General features: G+C 47.6%; 1 protein-coding gene and 1 non-coding gene across 2 annotated transcripts in view; one reads left to right on the top strand and one right to left on the bottom strand.

Annotated features, from left to right (window-relative positions):
* Positions 1-15,500, top strand: part of LOC126294990 (period circadian protein) — a 209,652-nt gene that overhangs the window by 85,635 nt on the left and 108,517 nt on the right. The window contains exons 2-4 of the mRNA XM_049987235.1: positions 38-212; positions 3,383-3,460; positions 10,111-10,460. Coding sequence (XP_049843192.1) covers positions 61-212; positions 3,383-3,460; positions 10,111-10,460 — 580 coding nt within the window. The 5' untranslated portion in view covers positions 38-60. The remainder of the gene's footprint in view (positions 1-37; positions 213-3,382; positions 3,461-10,110; positions 10,461-15,500) is intronic.
* Trnas-cga (transfer RNA serine (anticodon CGA)) lies at positions 1,126-1,200 on the bottom strand. The gene has a single exon. It is a non-coding gene; the product is annotated as a tRNA-Ser (tRNA).

The raw sequence follows: 15,500 nt of genomic DNA, 5'->3' as shown, positions 1-15,500 counted from the left end.
GTGCTCCCTGGTGACGTGGGTGTTTTCTCGCCCGCAGGCTACCCCAGCGCCGCCGCCGCCATGAAGGAGGAGCGAGAGGCGCCGTCGACGGCTGCGTCAGCAGCGGGCACCGCCTCCCCCGCCTCTGGGGCCACCTCCGCGTCCGTCGCGAGCCGCTCCTGTAAGGCGCCCGACTCTGCCTGCTCCGTGGGCAACAGCCAGTCGCAGCGCAGGTCAGTAAGCACGCTCCTGAAGATGCCGCCGGCGCCGAAGCCGAAACCTCTCGTACTGCCATCTGCGCCAAACTCAAAATGCAATGGGCGAAGCAGACTGCAACCTGCTCACATCCGCCAGAGCACTCTGTGAGGGGCTTCAGAATAGATCAGGGGTTCTGAAACTTTTCCCGTGGCGCCCCCCTTCTGAAACATAAATTGTTTTAATGCTCCCCACCCCCTCCCCTCGCCATATTTTGAGTGTCATCCGTAGCACATCCAATACTTGGAACAGAAACGGCCACAGTAACTATTTTTTCCTCTCTAATTATACTCAAGCGGACGTCGTTATCAGGAGAAAGAAAACTGGCGTTCTACGGATCGGAGCGTGGAATGTCAGATCCCTTAATCGCGCAGGTAGGTTAGAAAATTTAAAAAGGGAAATGGTTAGGTTAAAGTTAGAGTACAGGGTTTCAGAGAAAGCTTAACGGAACAATTGACAGGAATGGGGGAAAGAAATACAGTAGGAGAAGGATGGGTAGCTTTGAGGGATGAAATATTGAAGGCAGCAGAGGATCAAGTAGGTAAAAAGACGAGGGCTAGTAGAAACCTTTGGGTAACAGAAGAAATGTTGAATTTAATTGATGAAAGGAGAAAATATAAGAATGCAGTAAATGAAGCAGGCAAAAATGAATACAAACGTCTCAAAAATGAGATCGACAGGAAGTGCAAAATGGCTAAGCAGGGATGGCTAGATGACAAATGTTTGGATGTAGAGGCTTATCTCACTATGGCTAAGATAGATATTGCCTACAGGAAAATTAAAGAGATCTTTGGAGAAAGGAGAACCACTTGCATGAATATCAAGAGCTTTGATGGAAACGCCACAGCGGAGTGTGCGCTGATATGAAACTTCCTGGCAGATTTAAACTGTTTGCTGGACCGAGACTCGAACTCGGGACCTTTGCCTTTCGCGGGCAAGTGCTCTACCAACTGAGCTACCCGAGCACGACTCACACCCCGTCCTCCCAGCTTTACTTCTGCCAGTACCTCGTCTCCTACCTTCAAAACTTTACAGTAGCTCTCGTGCGCGCCAAAGGGAAAGCTCCTGAGTTCGAGTCTCGGTCGGGCACACAGTTTTAATCTGCCAGGAAGTTTCATATCAACGCACACTCCACTGAAGAGTGAAAATCTCATTCTGCAAACATTCCCCAGGCTGTGACTAAGGCAAGTTCCCGGAACATCCTTTCTTTCAGGAGTGCTAGTTCTGCAAGGTTCGCAGGAGAGGAGTTTGGAAGGTAGGAGACGAGGTACTGGCAGAAGTGAAGCCGTGAGGACGGGGCGTCAGTCGTGCTTGGGTAGCTCAGTTGGTAATATACTGCTTGACTCCTCGGTGAAGGTATGTTTTCGAAACTTCAACAAAAGCCCGTACCGAGCTACTGAGCGTCTCTCCTGCAGAGTCTTCCACTGGAGTTTATCTATCATCTCCGTAACGCTTTCGCGATTACTAAATGATCCTGTAACGAAGCGCGCTGCTCTCCGTTGGATCTGCCCTGTCTCTTGTATCAACCCTATCTGGTACGGATCCCACACTGCTGAGCAGTATTCAAGCATTGGGCGAACAAACGTACTGTAACCTACTTCCTATGTTTTCGGACTGCATTTGCTTAGGATTCTTCCAATGAATCTCAGTCTGCCATCTGCTTTACCGACGATCAATTTTATATGGTCATTCCATTTTAAACAACTCCTAATGCCTACTCCCAGATAATTTATGGAATTAACTGCTTCCAGTTGCTGACCTGCTATATTGTAGCTAAATTATAATGGATCTTTCTTTCTATGCATTTGCAGCACATTACACTTGTTTACATTGAGATTCAGTTTTCCATTGTTACAACCTCTCGATGTACCACAGCATCATGCGCAAAGAGCCTCAGTGAACTTCCGATGCCATCCACTAGGTCATTTATGTACGAGGGCTGTCCAGAAAGTAAGTTACGATTTTCTGGTAAATCTTCCGGGATGTAAGGTCGTGGTCCATGAAACTCTTCAGCTCCTAACTTTTCGTCTAGAGCTGCGCTGGATATCTTCAGAGGCGTGTTTCTCCTCTGGTGAGTCTTGCTGACTGACGGGTCGGACGTCTGAGAGCGACTTATATATCGTAGAAAGTGGGCGTGGCCAGAGTTACACGTGATATGCAGAGATAATCTCTGAAGATGTCCAGCGCAGCTCTGGACGAAACTTTAGGAGCTGAAGAGTTTCATGGACCACGACCTTACATCCCGAAAGGTTTACCAGAAGATACGTCATCCGGTCGTGAAAGCCTTCATACTATGATAAGTTACGATTGATCGCGAATTGAAAATCACAGTGAAAATCAGAAATGTTTGGTTTGTAACAGTTAGCTACACCTTTCAGCCACTTCTCTGCGTAGTCGCCGTTCTGACTCAGACATCCGTCGTAGCGTTGTACCAACTTTCCAACACCCTCATCATAGAAGGCAGCCGCCAGTGCTTTCCGCCTATTTTCTACGCTGGCCTAAAGCTCGTTGTCTGTGCCAAAATGTTGTCTTCATAGCCAGCGGTTCGTGATGAAACTTAGTGGGAGACAATTACGGGCTGTATTGTGGGTAACCAAACATTTCCAATTGAAGCGATGCAGGAACATCTTCATTGCCCCTGCAGAATGAGGCTGACAATTGTCTTGAAGAAGAACGACAGTGATCTAATGTTGGTTGCATAGGTTCAGGGGAAAATTCTCACCAGGCCCTCGTACTTGGAGGGAGACACTATTTTCTGTAACATCTTTACGCGCTCACTAACAGCTCAGGGATGAAAAGAGCGACAGCATTCTACCTAGAGTCATACTAGAGACACTGGCCAACACATCTTTGCAAAGCTTTATCGCATTTTCATAGCCGTTTCTATTTCGCGACCGATCGTAACTTACTTTCTGGACAGCCCTCGTATATTGTGAATAGCAATGGTCCTACGACACTCCCCTGCGGCACACCTGAAATCACTCTTACTTCCGGCAGACGCAGTACATTCCGGAGTGTGTGTCTTGAACCTTGGACAAAATTGCAGCTGGCTGATACGAAGTGACACTTGTGATGCAGTAGCAGTGTTTGTGATGCTTCAGTTTGGTGTCGCCCTGCGCTGACTCCCCACTTGTGTCTTCTTTTCCAGCGGCAGCTCCAAGTCGCGCATCAGCAACTCCAGCGGCAGCAGCGGCTACGGCGGCCATCCGTCCACTGTCAGCAGCGGGTGAGTACCACGCCGACACCTGCTTCTCTCTAGCGTCGTCGATACTTTCTCTTTTCTTCTTTGGATCAGGAATCCTCTGACTGGTTTGAGGCGGCCCTACGTATTATTCATTCGATGTATTCCAACCTACAGTTCCTACCTCCTACATCTACATTTACATTTATATTCAGCAAGCCACCCAACGGTGTGTGGCGGAGGGCACTTTACGTGCCACTGTCATTACCTCCCTTTCCTGTTCCAGTCGCGTACGGTTCCCGGGAAGAACGACTGCCGGAAAGCCTCCGTGCGCGCTCGAATCTCTCTAATTTTACGTTCGTGATCTCCTCGGGAGGTATAAGTAGGGGGAAGCAATATATTCGATACCTCATCCAGAAACGCACCCTCTCCAAACATGGACAGCAAGCTACAGCGCGATGCAGAGCGCCTCTCTTGCAGAGTCTGCCACTCGGGTTTGCGAAACATCTCCGTAACGCTATCACGGTTACCAAATAACCCTGTGACGAAACGCGTCGCTCTTCTTTGGATCTTCTCTATCTCCTCCGTCAACCCGACCTGGTACGGATCCCACACTGATGAGCAATACACAAGTATAGGTCGAACGGGTGTTTTGTAAGCCACCTCCTTTGTTGATGGACTACATTTTCTAAGGACTCTCCCAATGAATCTGTATCTGGCACCCGCCTTACCAACAATTAATTTTATACGATCATTCCACTTCAAATCGTTCCGCACACATACTCCCAGATATTTTACAGAAGTAACTGCTACCAGTGTTTATTGCGCTATCATATAATCATACAATAAAGGATCCTTCTTTCTATGTATTCGCAATACATTACATTTGTCTATGTTAAGGGTCAGTTGCCACTCCCTTCACCAAGTGCCTATCCGCTGCAGATCTTCCTGCTTTTCGCTACAATTTTCTAATGCTGCAACTTCTCTGTATACTACAGCATCATCCGTGAAAAGCCGCATGGAACTTCCGACACTATCTACTAGCTTATTTATATATATTGTGAAAAGCAATGGTCTCATAACACTCCCCTGTGGCACGCCAGAGGTTACTTTAACGTCTGTAGACGTCTCTCCGTTGAGAACAACGTGCTGTGTTCGGTTTCCTAAAAACTCTTCAATCCAGCCACACAGCTGGTCTGATATTCCTATTTTGTTTATCAGGTGACAGTGCGGAACTGTATCGAACGCCTTCCGGAAGTCAAGGAAAATGGCATCTACCTGGGAGCCTGTATGCTATGTAATGGATGAGTGCAACTTGCATTTGTTAGGCAGTTTGGGAATGTTATTTTATGGGAAGAACGCTTCTGGAGCAGTAATACCTTATTCGAATTGAAGATAAATACACTGAATGCACGATGTAGTAGTAAGTTTCCATCTTTCCCTACAACGTGACAATCACGTTTCGTTGCACTGCCAACCATCCTGTCAGTGTTGTCTACTAAGATACATTTACCTTCTAATGGTCTTTCCTGTACATGGTTTAAATGTCTTAAATGTACTGCGGTTGAGTACCGTCTGTTGGATACTTTAGCAGCTGTGTGGAATAATTGTAACGTATTCATGGCGTTTTGCTAAAGCGCAGAGTAGCGACTTGAACAATGCTTAAAAACACTTCATTTAAAAACAATAACAGTTTTTCTGTAGTCAAACGTTGTCAAAAGCTGCAACACACTGCACACTTCGAACGCTCGTGCTGTAAGGCTCCTCCCTCGGCGCTTTCCCTTGCCTGAAGTTAACGCTTTGGCTACGTGGCTGCTTCTACCACCACGGAAGTTATTCCCTGATGTCTGAACACACGTCCTATCATCCCGCACATTGCCAATAGGCTTTCCAATTTGGTAGAAGTTAAGCGACGTTGGCCTCGTTAGTACTCGCTTGGGTGACCGTCTAGGGGAAAACAGGGCCCGTTGGTTTTAAGGACACGTAACTCGTTCAGTATTCTCAAAGGGTAGGCTGGTGTGGTTAGCAAATACTACCGTAAGAGAGTCGCGCGGTTGCAGACTGAAGCGCCTAGAACCGATCGGTCGCAGCGGTCGGCGCATAGGCGCTAGGAGGCATGTTCAATACGGTGTCCATCTCAACAGTGGGTGCACTGCCAATGCCGCCCGTTATGGCTATACAGGCTGGCCTCCTATGATCTACACGTACAGGATTACTCTGCAATTCACATTTAGTGGTTGGCAGAGGCTCCATCGAACCACAATCATACTATCTCTACCATTCGACTCCCGAACAGCGTGCGCGGAAAACGAACACCTAAACCTTTCTGTTAGAGCTCTGATTTCTTTTATTTTATTTTCATGATCATTCCTACCTATGTAGGTTGGGCTCAACAAAATATTTTCGCATTCGGAAGAGAAAGTTGGTGACTGAAATTTCGTAAATAGATCTCGCCGCGACGAAAAACGTCTTTGCTTTAATGACTTCCATCCCAACTCGCGTATCATATCTTCCATCCTCTCTTCCCTATTACGTGATAATACAAAACGAGCTGCCCTTTTTTGCACCCTTTCGATCCCACCTGGTAAGGATCCCACACCGCGCAGCAATATTCTAACGAATGTAGTGTAAGCTGTCTCTTTAGTGGTCTTGTTGCATCTTCTAAGTATCCTGCCAATGAAATGCAACCTTTGGCTCGCCTTCCCCACAATATTATCTATGTGGTCTTTCCAACTGAAGTTGTTCGTAATTTTAACACCCAGGTACTTAGTTGAATTGACAGTCTTGAGAATTGTACTATTTATCGAGTAATCGAATTCCAGCGGATTTCTTTTGGAACTCGTGTGGATCACCTCACAGTTTTCGTTATTTAGCGTCAACTGCCACCTCCCACACCATACAGCAATATTTTCTAAATCGCTTTGCAACTGATACTGGCCTTCGGATGACCTTACCAGACGGTAAATTACAGCATCATCTGCGAACAACCTAGAGAACTGCTCAGATTGTCACCCAGGTGATTTATATAAATCAGGAACAGCAGAGGTCCCAGGACGCTTCCCTGGGGAACACCCGATATCACTTCAGTTTTACTCGATGATTTGCCGTCTATTACTACAAACTGCGACCTGCCTGACAGGAAATCACGAATCCAGTCGCACAACTGAGACGATACCCCATAGCTCCGCAGCTTGATTAGAAGTCGCTTGTGAGGAACGGTGTCGAAAGCTTTCCGGAAGTCTAGAAATACTGAATCAATCTGAGATCCCCTGTCGATAGCGGCCATTACTTCGTGCGAATAAAGAGCTAGCTGCGTTGGACAAGAACAATGTTTTCTGAAACCATGCCGATTGCGTTTCACTATATGGGCAAGGCGTCGGAAGCTGGTGTGTTCACGTACTCTTACACACCGGCCGCTACTTGTTTTATAGAGGCAGTACGAACGTCGGCCAACAGAGGGCACACGTTTAGTTGGTAGTTGTGATTCCTAGCCGCCAGACAGTGCGAATAAAGTTGGTTACCGCGGCTTCTCGGTTAAGACCTGGCCAGAGAGAATGCGACCTGGCCGGCCAGCCTGTGGCCTTGAACCGCAGCCGGCAGGCCGCAGTGCTGAGTCGCTGGCTATAGTTTGGCGGCGGTCACACGGGGGTTGTCACAGACTGCAGATTCGCCGCCAGCCGGAGCGGCTGCTTGCCTCCGTTGTCACAATGGAAGCACCGGCGCGAGGCCGTTTTTGTCTTGCAGCTCGTAGTGCACGCATCATGGACACAGGGAGCCTTATAGACGAGGTGAGAGAATGCAACTTTTTGTACGATACTCGCGATCCTGATTTGGAGGTAGAATATTTTTGCCATCGATATACTCTTGATAGAAAGCTGAATTCTCAGAAATAGTGCTGTGACTGTGACGTCCATGATTTCCAATACCAACTACTGTAAACTCGGTAGCATTGATCAACGATCGCCAGGAGAACTAGCGAAAAGGATTGTTTGTAACAGAAGAACTGGGATCCACTATCCTTCGGGCATTTTAACCTGATATGCTTTCCGTCTATGCTTCCAAGGCAGTTCGGAAACCCCCAGAGTTCTAGAAATCCTTCTTCAGATTTCTTCCACATCTCTGTTGTAGGAGTAGGTAAATACTTGGGTTGTAGAACAGTGCATATTGCCTGGCAGACTTGTTCCACAATTTCTGAGAGTGTTGAACGTCCTAACCGAAAAGAAAAAGCTATGGTCTGGTGACTGTCACCTGTAGTCAAGTATCTGGAAAAGATTAAAATAAATTATGTCGATATAACCAATAGATACGTTAACGACCAAAGGTATGTTTGTTTAAATTCAATGACAATGGTTCAAATGGCTCTGAGCACTCTGGGACTCAACATCTGAGGTCATCAGTCCCCTAGAACTTAGAACTACTTAAACCTAACTAACCTAAAGACATCACACACGTCCATGCCCGAGGCAGGATTCGAACGTGAGAACGTAGCAGTCGCACGGTTCCGGACTGCGCGCCTAGAACCGCGAGACCACCGCGGCCGACCCACTCGTAACTACGTTGTGGGATAGCACTTTCTTCCGCAGAATCTTTGATATGATACAGCAAAACTGAAATGGAAAAAATTATACGACTTCTAAGCACAAAGAGGCCATAAATGGCAAAACTTACCTCAAACAAATGGCTATTCTGATCCCTGTATCAATTGGCTTTCTCCAGTTCGTTGTGCTACCTTTTTATCAGGCGATGCAGTTCCTCAGAAATGTTCAAATGTGTGTGGAATCTTATGGGACTTAACTGCTAAGGTCATCAGTCCCTAAGCTTACACACTACTTAACCTAAATTATCCTAAGGACAAAAACGCACACCCATGCCCGAGGGAGGACTCGAACCTCCGCCGGAACAGCCGCACAGTCCATTACTGTAGCGCCTCACACCGGAAACGTTTTCCCGACATACTAATATATCTGAAGAACCTGTCTTGGTCAGACTCTACATCAATACACAGACGATGGTATTCTCCTAAGCTTTCTCTCTGGCTATTAATATCGTGTATCCAACATCTTTTCTTGGTGCCATTTTGTATCGCTAGTGCGAGATACTCATATACACTCCTGGAAATTGAAATAAGAACACCGTGAATTCATTGTCCCAGGAAGGGCAAACTTTATTGACACATTCCTGGGGTCAGATACATCACATGATCACACTGACAGAACCACAGGCACATAGACACAGGCAACAGAGCATGCACAATGTCGGCACTAGTACAGTGTATATCCACCTTTCGCAGCAATGCAGGCTGCTATTCTCCCACGGAGACGATCGTAGAGGTGCTGGGTGTAGTCCTGTGGAACGGCTTGCCATGCCATTTCCACCTGGCGCCTCAGTTGGACCAGCGTTCGTGCTGGATGTGCAGACCGCGTGAGACGACGCTTCATCCGGTCCCAAACATGCTCAATGGGGGACAGATCCGGAGATCTTGCTGGCCAGCGTAGTTGACTTACACCTTCTAGAGCACGTTGGGTGGCACGGGATACATTCGGACGTGCATTGTCCTGTTGGAACAGCAAGTTCCCTTGCCGGTGTAGGAATGGTAGAACGATGGGTTCGATGACGGTTTGGATGTACCGTGCACTATTCAGTGTCCCCTCGACGATCACCAGAGGTGTACGGCCAGTGTAGGAGATCGCTCCCCACACCACGATGCCGGGTGTTGGCCCTGTGTGCCTCGGTCGTATGCAGTCCTGATTGTGGCGCTCACCTGCACGGCGCCAAACACGCATACGACCATCATTGGCACCAAGGCAGAAGCGACTCTCATCGCTGAAGACGACACGTCTCCATTCGTCCCTCCATTCACGCCTGTCGCGACACAACTGGAGGCGGGCTGCACGATGTTGGGGCGTGAGCGGAAGACGGCCTAACGGTGTGCGGGACCGTAGCCCAGCTTCATGGAGACGTTTGCGAATGGTCCTCGCTGATACCCCAGGAGCAACAGTGTCCCTAATTTGCTGGGAAGTGGCGGTGCGGTCCCCTACGGCACTGCGTAGGATCCTACGGTCTTGGCGTGCATCCGTGCGTCGCTGCGGTCCGGTCCCAGGTCGACGGGCACGTGCACCTTCCGCCGACCACTGGCGACAACATCGATGTACTGTGGAGACCTCACGCCCCACGTGTTGAGCAATTCGGCGGTACGTCCACCCGGCCTCCAGCATGCCCACTATACGCCCTCGCTCAAAGTCCGCCAACTGCACATACGGTTCACGTCCACGCTGTCGCGGCATGCTACCAGTGTTAAAGACTGCGATGGAGCTCCGTATGACACAGCAAACTGGCTGACACTGACGGCGGCGGTGCACAAATGCTGCGCAGCTAGCGCCATTCGACGGCCAACACCGCGGTTCCTGGTGTGTCCGCTGTGCCGTGCGTGTGATCATTGCTTGTACAGCCCTCTCGCAGTGTCCGGAGCAAGTATGGTGGGTCTGACACACCGGTGTCAATGTGTTCTTTTTTCCATTTCCAGGAGTGTATTTACTTTAAGCCCCTTCTGTCTGGCCAGGCCTTGAGTGTGTTGTGTAGCGGACGCGGGATTCCTTGGCCGCCTCTAGCCGGCTACAGTTGGTAGAGTAGCCGACTTTCTCGAGTCCCCAGAGACGAGGGAGTGCAGCGCTGCGCGGTGCGCCGTTTGCCTGCAGGAACGACGCGCTCCCGCCGCCGCGATCCAAGGACAAGGACCACCGCAAGAAGAAGCTCAAGGCGGAGCCGGCGGCGCCGGAGGCTGCGCCGGCCTCCTCCGCCCCCACTGCGGAGGCGGCGGCAGCGTCGCTCTCTCGCACCAAGACCGACGCCGCCTCCGCGACGCAAGCGGCGGCGCCGCCGGCCGGCGCGGCGCCGCCCCCCGCCCCCGAGCCGGCGGAAGAGGCGGAGGCGGACAGCCAGGCGCCGGGGGCGGCGTCGCCTGCCGCGGGAGGCGTCGCGGCGCCCGACGGCGCGTCCGCCGCCTTCTCCCAGTCGCTGTCCTGCCCCTCCAGCTCCAACAGCAACGGTGAGTCCTCTGCCTCTGCAGAAAAATACGGGTTCTTTCAGACAGGTCTTTACAACTTTGAAAATTCGTGTAAATTAACTCGTTAGTAGCCATAGAGCTGATTGTAGTGTCAATTTGTAGGGAAATACACTGTGTGTATTCCCCTATACACTATGTTTATTTGTAGAGTTAGATAAAGCTTTTGACAATGTTGACTTGAACACTCTCAAAATCTGAAGGTGTCAGGGGTAAAATACAGGGAGCGAAAGGCTATTTACAACTTGCACAGAAACCAGATGCCAGTTGTAAGACTCGAGGGACACGAAAGGGAAGTAGTGGTTGGCAAGGGAGTGAGACAGGGTTGTAGCCTCTCCCCGATGTTATTCAATTTGTATACTGAGCAAGCATGAAGGAAAGAAAAGAAAATTTCAGAGTAGGTATTAAAATCCGTGGAGTAGAAATCAAAACTTTGAGGTTCGCTGATGACATTGTAATTCTGTCAGAGACAGCAAAGGACTTGCAAGAGCAACGGAATGGACAGTGTCTTCAAAGGAGGGCGTAAGATGAACATCAACAAAAGCAAAACGAGGATAATGGAATGAGGTCGAATTAAGTCGGGTGATGCTGAGGGAATTAGATTGGGAAATGAGACACTTAAAATAGTAAAAGAGTTTTGCTATTTGGGGAGCAAAATAACTGATGATGCTCGAAGTAGAGAGGATATAAAATGTAGACTGCCAATGGCAAGGAAAGCGTTTCTGAAGAAGAGAAATTTGTGAACATACAGTATTGATTTAAGTGTCAGGAAGTCGTTTCTGAAAGTATTTGTATGGAGTGTAGCCATGTATAGAAGTGAAACATGGACGATAAATAGTTTGGATATGAAGAGAATAGAAGCTTTTGAAATGTGGTGCCACAGAAGAATGCTGAAGATTTGATGGGTAGATCACATAACTAATGAGGAGGTATTGAATAGAATTGGGGAGAAGAGGAGTTTGTGGCACAACTTGACTAGAAGAAGGGATTGGTTGGTTGGACATGTTCTGAGGCATCAAGGGATCACCGATTTAGTACTGGAGGGGAGCGTGGAGTGTAAAAATCGTAGAGGGAGACCAAGAGATGAAAACAATAAGCAGATTCAGAAGGATGTAGGTTGCACAGGATAGAGTAGCAGGTTGAGCTGCATCAAACTAATCTCAGGACTGAAGACCACAACAACAACAACAACAACAACACTATGTGATAAAAAGTATCCGGTCACTTGGCTGAAAATGACTTACAAGTTTGTGGCGCCCCCATCGGTAATGCTGGAATTCAATATGGTGTTGGCTTATCCTTAGCCTCGATGACAGTTTCCAGTCTCGTAGGCGTACGTTCAATCTGGAGCTGGAAGGTTTCTCGGGGAATGGCAGCCCATTCTTCACGGAGTGCTGCACAAAGCAGAGGTATTGATGTCTGTCGGTGAGGCCTGGCAAGAAGTCGGTGTTCCAAATCAACCCAAAGGTGTTCTATTGGATTCAGGTCAGGACTCTGTGAGGCCACTCTATTACAGGGATGTTATTGCCGTGTAACCATCCCGCCACAGGCCGTGCATTATGAACAGGTGCTCGATCATTTTGAAAGGTACAGTCGCCATCCCCGAATTGCTCTTCAAAAGTGGGAAGTAAGAAGGTGCTTAAAACATTAGTGTAGGCTTGTGCTGTTGTAGTGCCACGCAAAACAACAAGGGGTGCTAGCCCCCTCCATGAAAACACGACCACACCACAACACCGCTGCCTCCGAAATTTACTATTAACACTATACACGTTGGCAGATGACGTTGACAGGGCATTCGCCATACACACCTTGCCATCTGATCGCCACATCGTGTACCGTGATTCGTCACTCCACCCAACATTTTTCCACTGTTCAATAGTCAAGTGTTTACGTTCCTTACACCAAGCGAGGCGTCGTTTGGCATTTACCAGCGTGATGTGTGGCTTATGAGCCCCAACTCGACCGTGAAATCCCAAGTTTTCTCACCTCCCACCTAACTGTCATAGTACTTGCAGTGGATCCTGATACAGTATTTCATTCCTGTGTGACGGACTCTGTCAGTCAACAGACCAGGTCGGCCAGTACGCTTTTGTGCTGTACGCGACTCTTCACGTTTCCACTTCACTATCACATCGGAAACGGTGGACCTAGGGATGTTTAGGAGTGTGTAAATCTCGCGTACAGACACGTATGACACAAGTGACACCCAGTCACCTGTCCACGTTTGAAGTCCGTGAGTGCCGCAGAGCGCCCCATCCTGCTCTCTCACGATGTCTACTGACTGTTGAGGTCGCTCAAAAGGAGTTCCTGGCAGTAGGTTGCAGCACAATGCACCTAATATCAAAAACGTATGTTTTGCGAGTATTCGGATACTTTGGATCACGTAATAAACATAGATCGTCAAGAGTTCAAAACTGGTTCAAATGGCTCTGAGCACTATGGGACTTAACTGCGGAAGTCATCAGTCCCCTAGAACTTGGAACTACTTAAACCTAACTAACCTAAGGACATCACACACATCCATGCCCGAGGCAGGATTCGAACCTGCGACTTATCGCTCGGTTCCAGACTGTACTGCATATATTTTTTACTGTTGGTAGGTTACGCAAAAGTAATTATATCATTCACATTTAGTATAACCTCCCAACAGATAAATTCCGAAACCTACCAATAATACAAAGTGACTAATCTCTCAATAAAATTGTGGCTCACATATAATCTTTCAATAATTGACTGTGAATTTAAACTGGTAAATTTTGGACGTCAGCAGCTCTGCGTCGTGGTCCTGAAAGATCATTCTGAAGAAAAAAAATGAAAATTCTTACCTCAATAAGGTCTCCGGATAACGCGTATATATCTGCTCCTATAAGAAATTTTACTGGCACAGCCCTGTGCAATGCTGGCCGATAGATTTGTCCTGTATAAAAAGAAACAACTGATTTTTCTTTACAATAATCAGGATGACCATGGATTGGAGAAATTAGTAAAATCTTTAAATCGAGTTGAATAATTGTCAAAAGTTAGTTTTTATGAGAAAGATTATTATTAAGAGATTTCTTTTTAAAAGCATTTACATGGACTTGATATAACAATATTACATATGCACGAGGCTGCTTTTACCTCATACTACATCGCTCAGGCACCGCCATCGCTCCGCCAACTCGATACACACGACTGCTCACTACCACTACTAATATTACAACTGAGTTCCTACTGCAGCCAACACTGCTCTATGGTCAGAGATTCTCTAATAGCTTACAAATCTCAGGCAGCGCGTGAGCAATACATCGAAATTACATCTGCTCGAGTGCGCTAGCAAAAAAATTCCTTAGTCATAGACCTCTTACCAACGGTTCGAGGTATCCAAGAGAGATTTTGGCAAGTTATACCACGCAAAGAGGACAGCATTATACTAATATGGCTGTTATACAAAGCTTCGTTATCCACCATGTTAATCCACTAACTACAGACATTTTCGATGAAAGAATGTAATTTTTAGCGGCTGTCCGTAGCTCGCCATGCTTAGAGCTCCCGTCTTTAATTGCGGCCGTACGGTGAACTACGAACAGTTTGGAAGCTTTTTTTTAAATTCTAGAATCAAATTTTGCAATTTCGTCCGTCTGGCCACTATCTACATCTACATCCATACTCCGCAAGCCACCTGACAGTGTTTGGCGGAGGGTACCTTGAGTACCTCTATCGGTTCTCCCTTCTATTCCAGTCTCGTATTGTTCGTGGAAAGAAGTGTTGTCGGTATGCTTCTGTGTGGACTCTAATCTCTCTGATTTTATCCGCACGGTCTCTTCGCTAGATATACGTAGGAGGGGACAATATACTGCTCGACTCCTCAGAGAAGGTATGTTCTCGAAACTTCAACAAAAGCCCGTACCGAGCTACTGAGCGTCTCTCCTGCAGAGTCTTCCACTGGAGTTTATCTATCATCTCCGTAACACTTTAGTGATTACTAAATGATCCTGTAACGAAGCGCGCTGCTCTCCGTTGGATCGTCTCTATCTCTTCTATAAACCCTATCTGGTACGTATCCCACACTGCTGTGCAGTATTCAAGCAGTGGACGAACAAGCGTACTGTAACCTACTTCCTTTGTTTTCGGATTGCATTTCCTTAGGATTCTTCCAATGAATCTGTCTGGCATCTGCTTTACCGACGATCAACTTTATGTGGTCATTCCATTTTAAACCACTCCTAATGCGTACTCCCAGATAATTTATGGAATTAACTGCTTCCAGTTGCTGACCTGCTATTTTGTAGCTAAATGATAAGGGATCTATCTTTCTATGTATTCATAGCACATTACACTTGTCTACATTGAGATTCAGTTGACATTCCCTGTACCATGTGTCAATTCGCTGCAGATCCTGCTGCATTTCAGTACAATTTTCCATTGTTACAACCTCTCGATATACTACAGCATGATCCCAAAAAGCTTCAGTGAACTTCCGATGTCATCCACAAGGTCATTTATGTATATTGTGAATAGCAACGGTCCTACGACACTCCCCTGCGGCACACCTGAAATCACTCTTACTTCGGAAGACTTCTCTCCATTGAGAATGACATACTGCGTTCTGTTATCTAGGAACTCTTGGTCTGATAGCCCATATGCTCGTACTTTGTTCATTAAACGACTGTGAGGAACTGTATCGAACGCCTTGCGGAAGTCAAGAAACACGGCATCTACCTGGGAACCCGTGTCTATGGCCCTCTGAGTCTCGTGGACGAATGGCGCGAGCTGGGTTTCGCACGACCGTCTTTTTCGAAACCTATGCTGATTGCTACAGAGTAGATTTCTAGTCTCCAGAAAAGTCATTATACTCGAGCATAATACGTGTTCCAAAATTCTACAACTGACCGACGTTAGAGATATAGGTCTATAGTTCTGCACATCTGTTCGACGTCCCTTCTTGAAAACGGGGATGACCTGTGCCCTTTTCCAATCCTTTGGAACGCTACGCTCTTCTAGAGACCTACGGTACACCGCTGCAAGAATGGGGGTAAGTTCCTT

The sequence above is a fragment of the Schistocerca gregaria genome, chromosome 11 (assembly GCF_023897955.1).
Source record: "Schistocerca gregaria isolate iqSchGreg1 chromosome 11, iqSchGreg1.2, whole genome shotgun sequence".
NCBI classification, from domain to species: Eukaryota; Metazoa; Arthropoda; class Insecta; order Orthoptera; family Acrididae; genus Schistocerca; species Schistocerca gregaria.
Note: the sequence above shows the minus strand (reverse complement) of the source record. Positions and strands in the feature narration are given on the sequence as shown.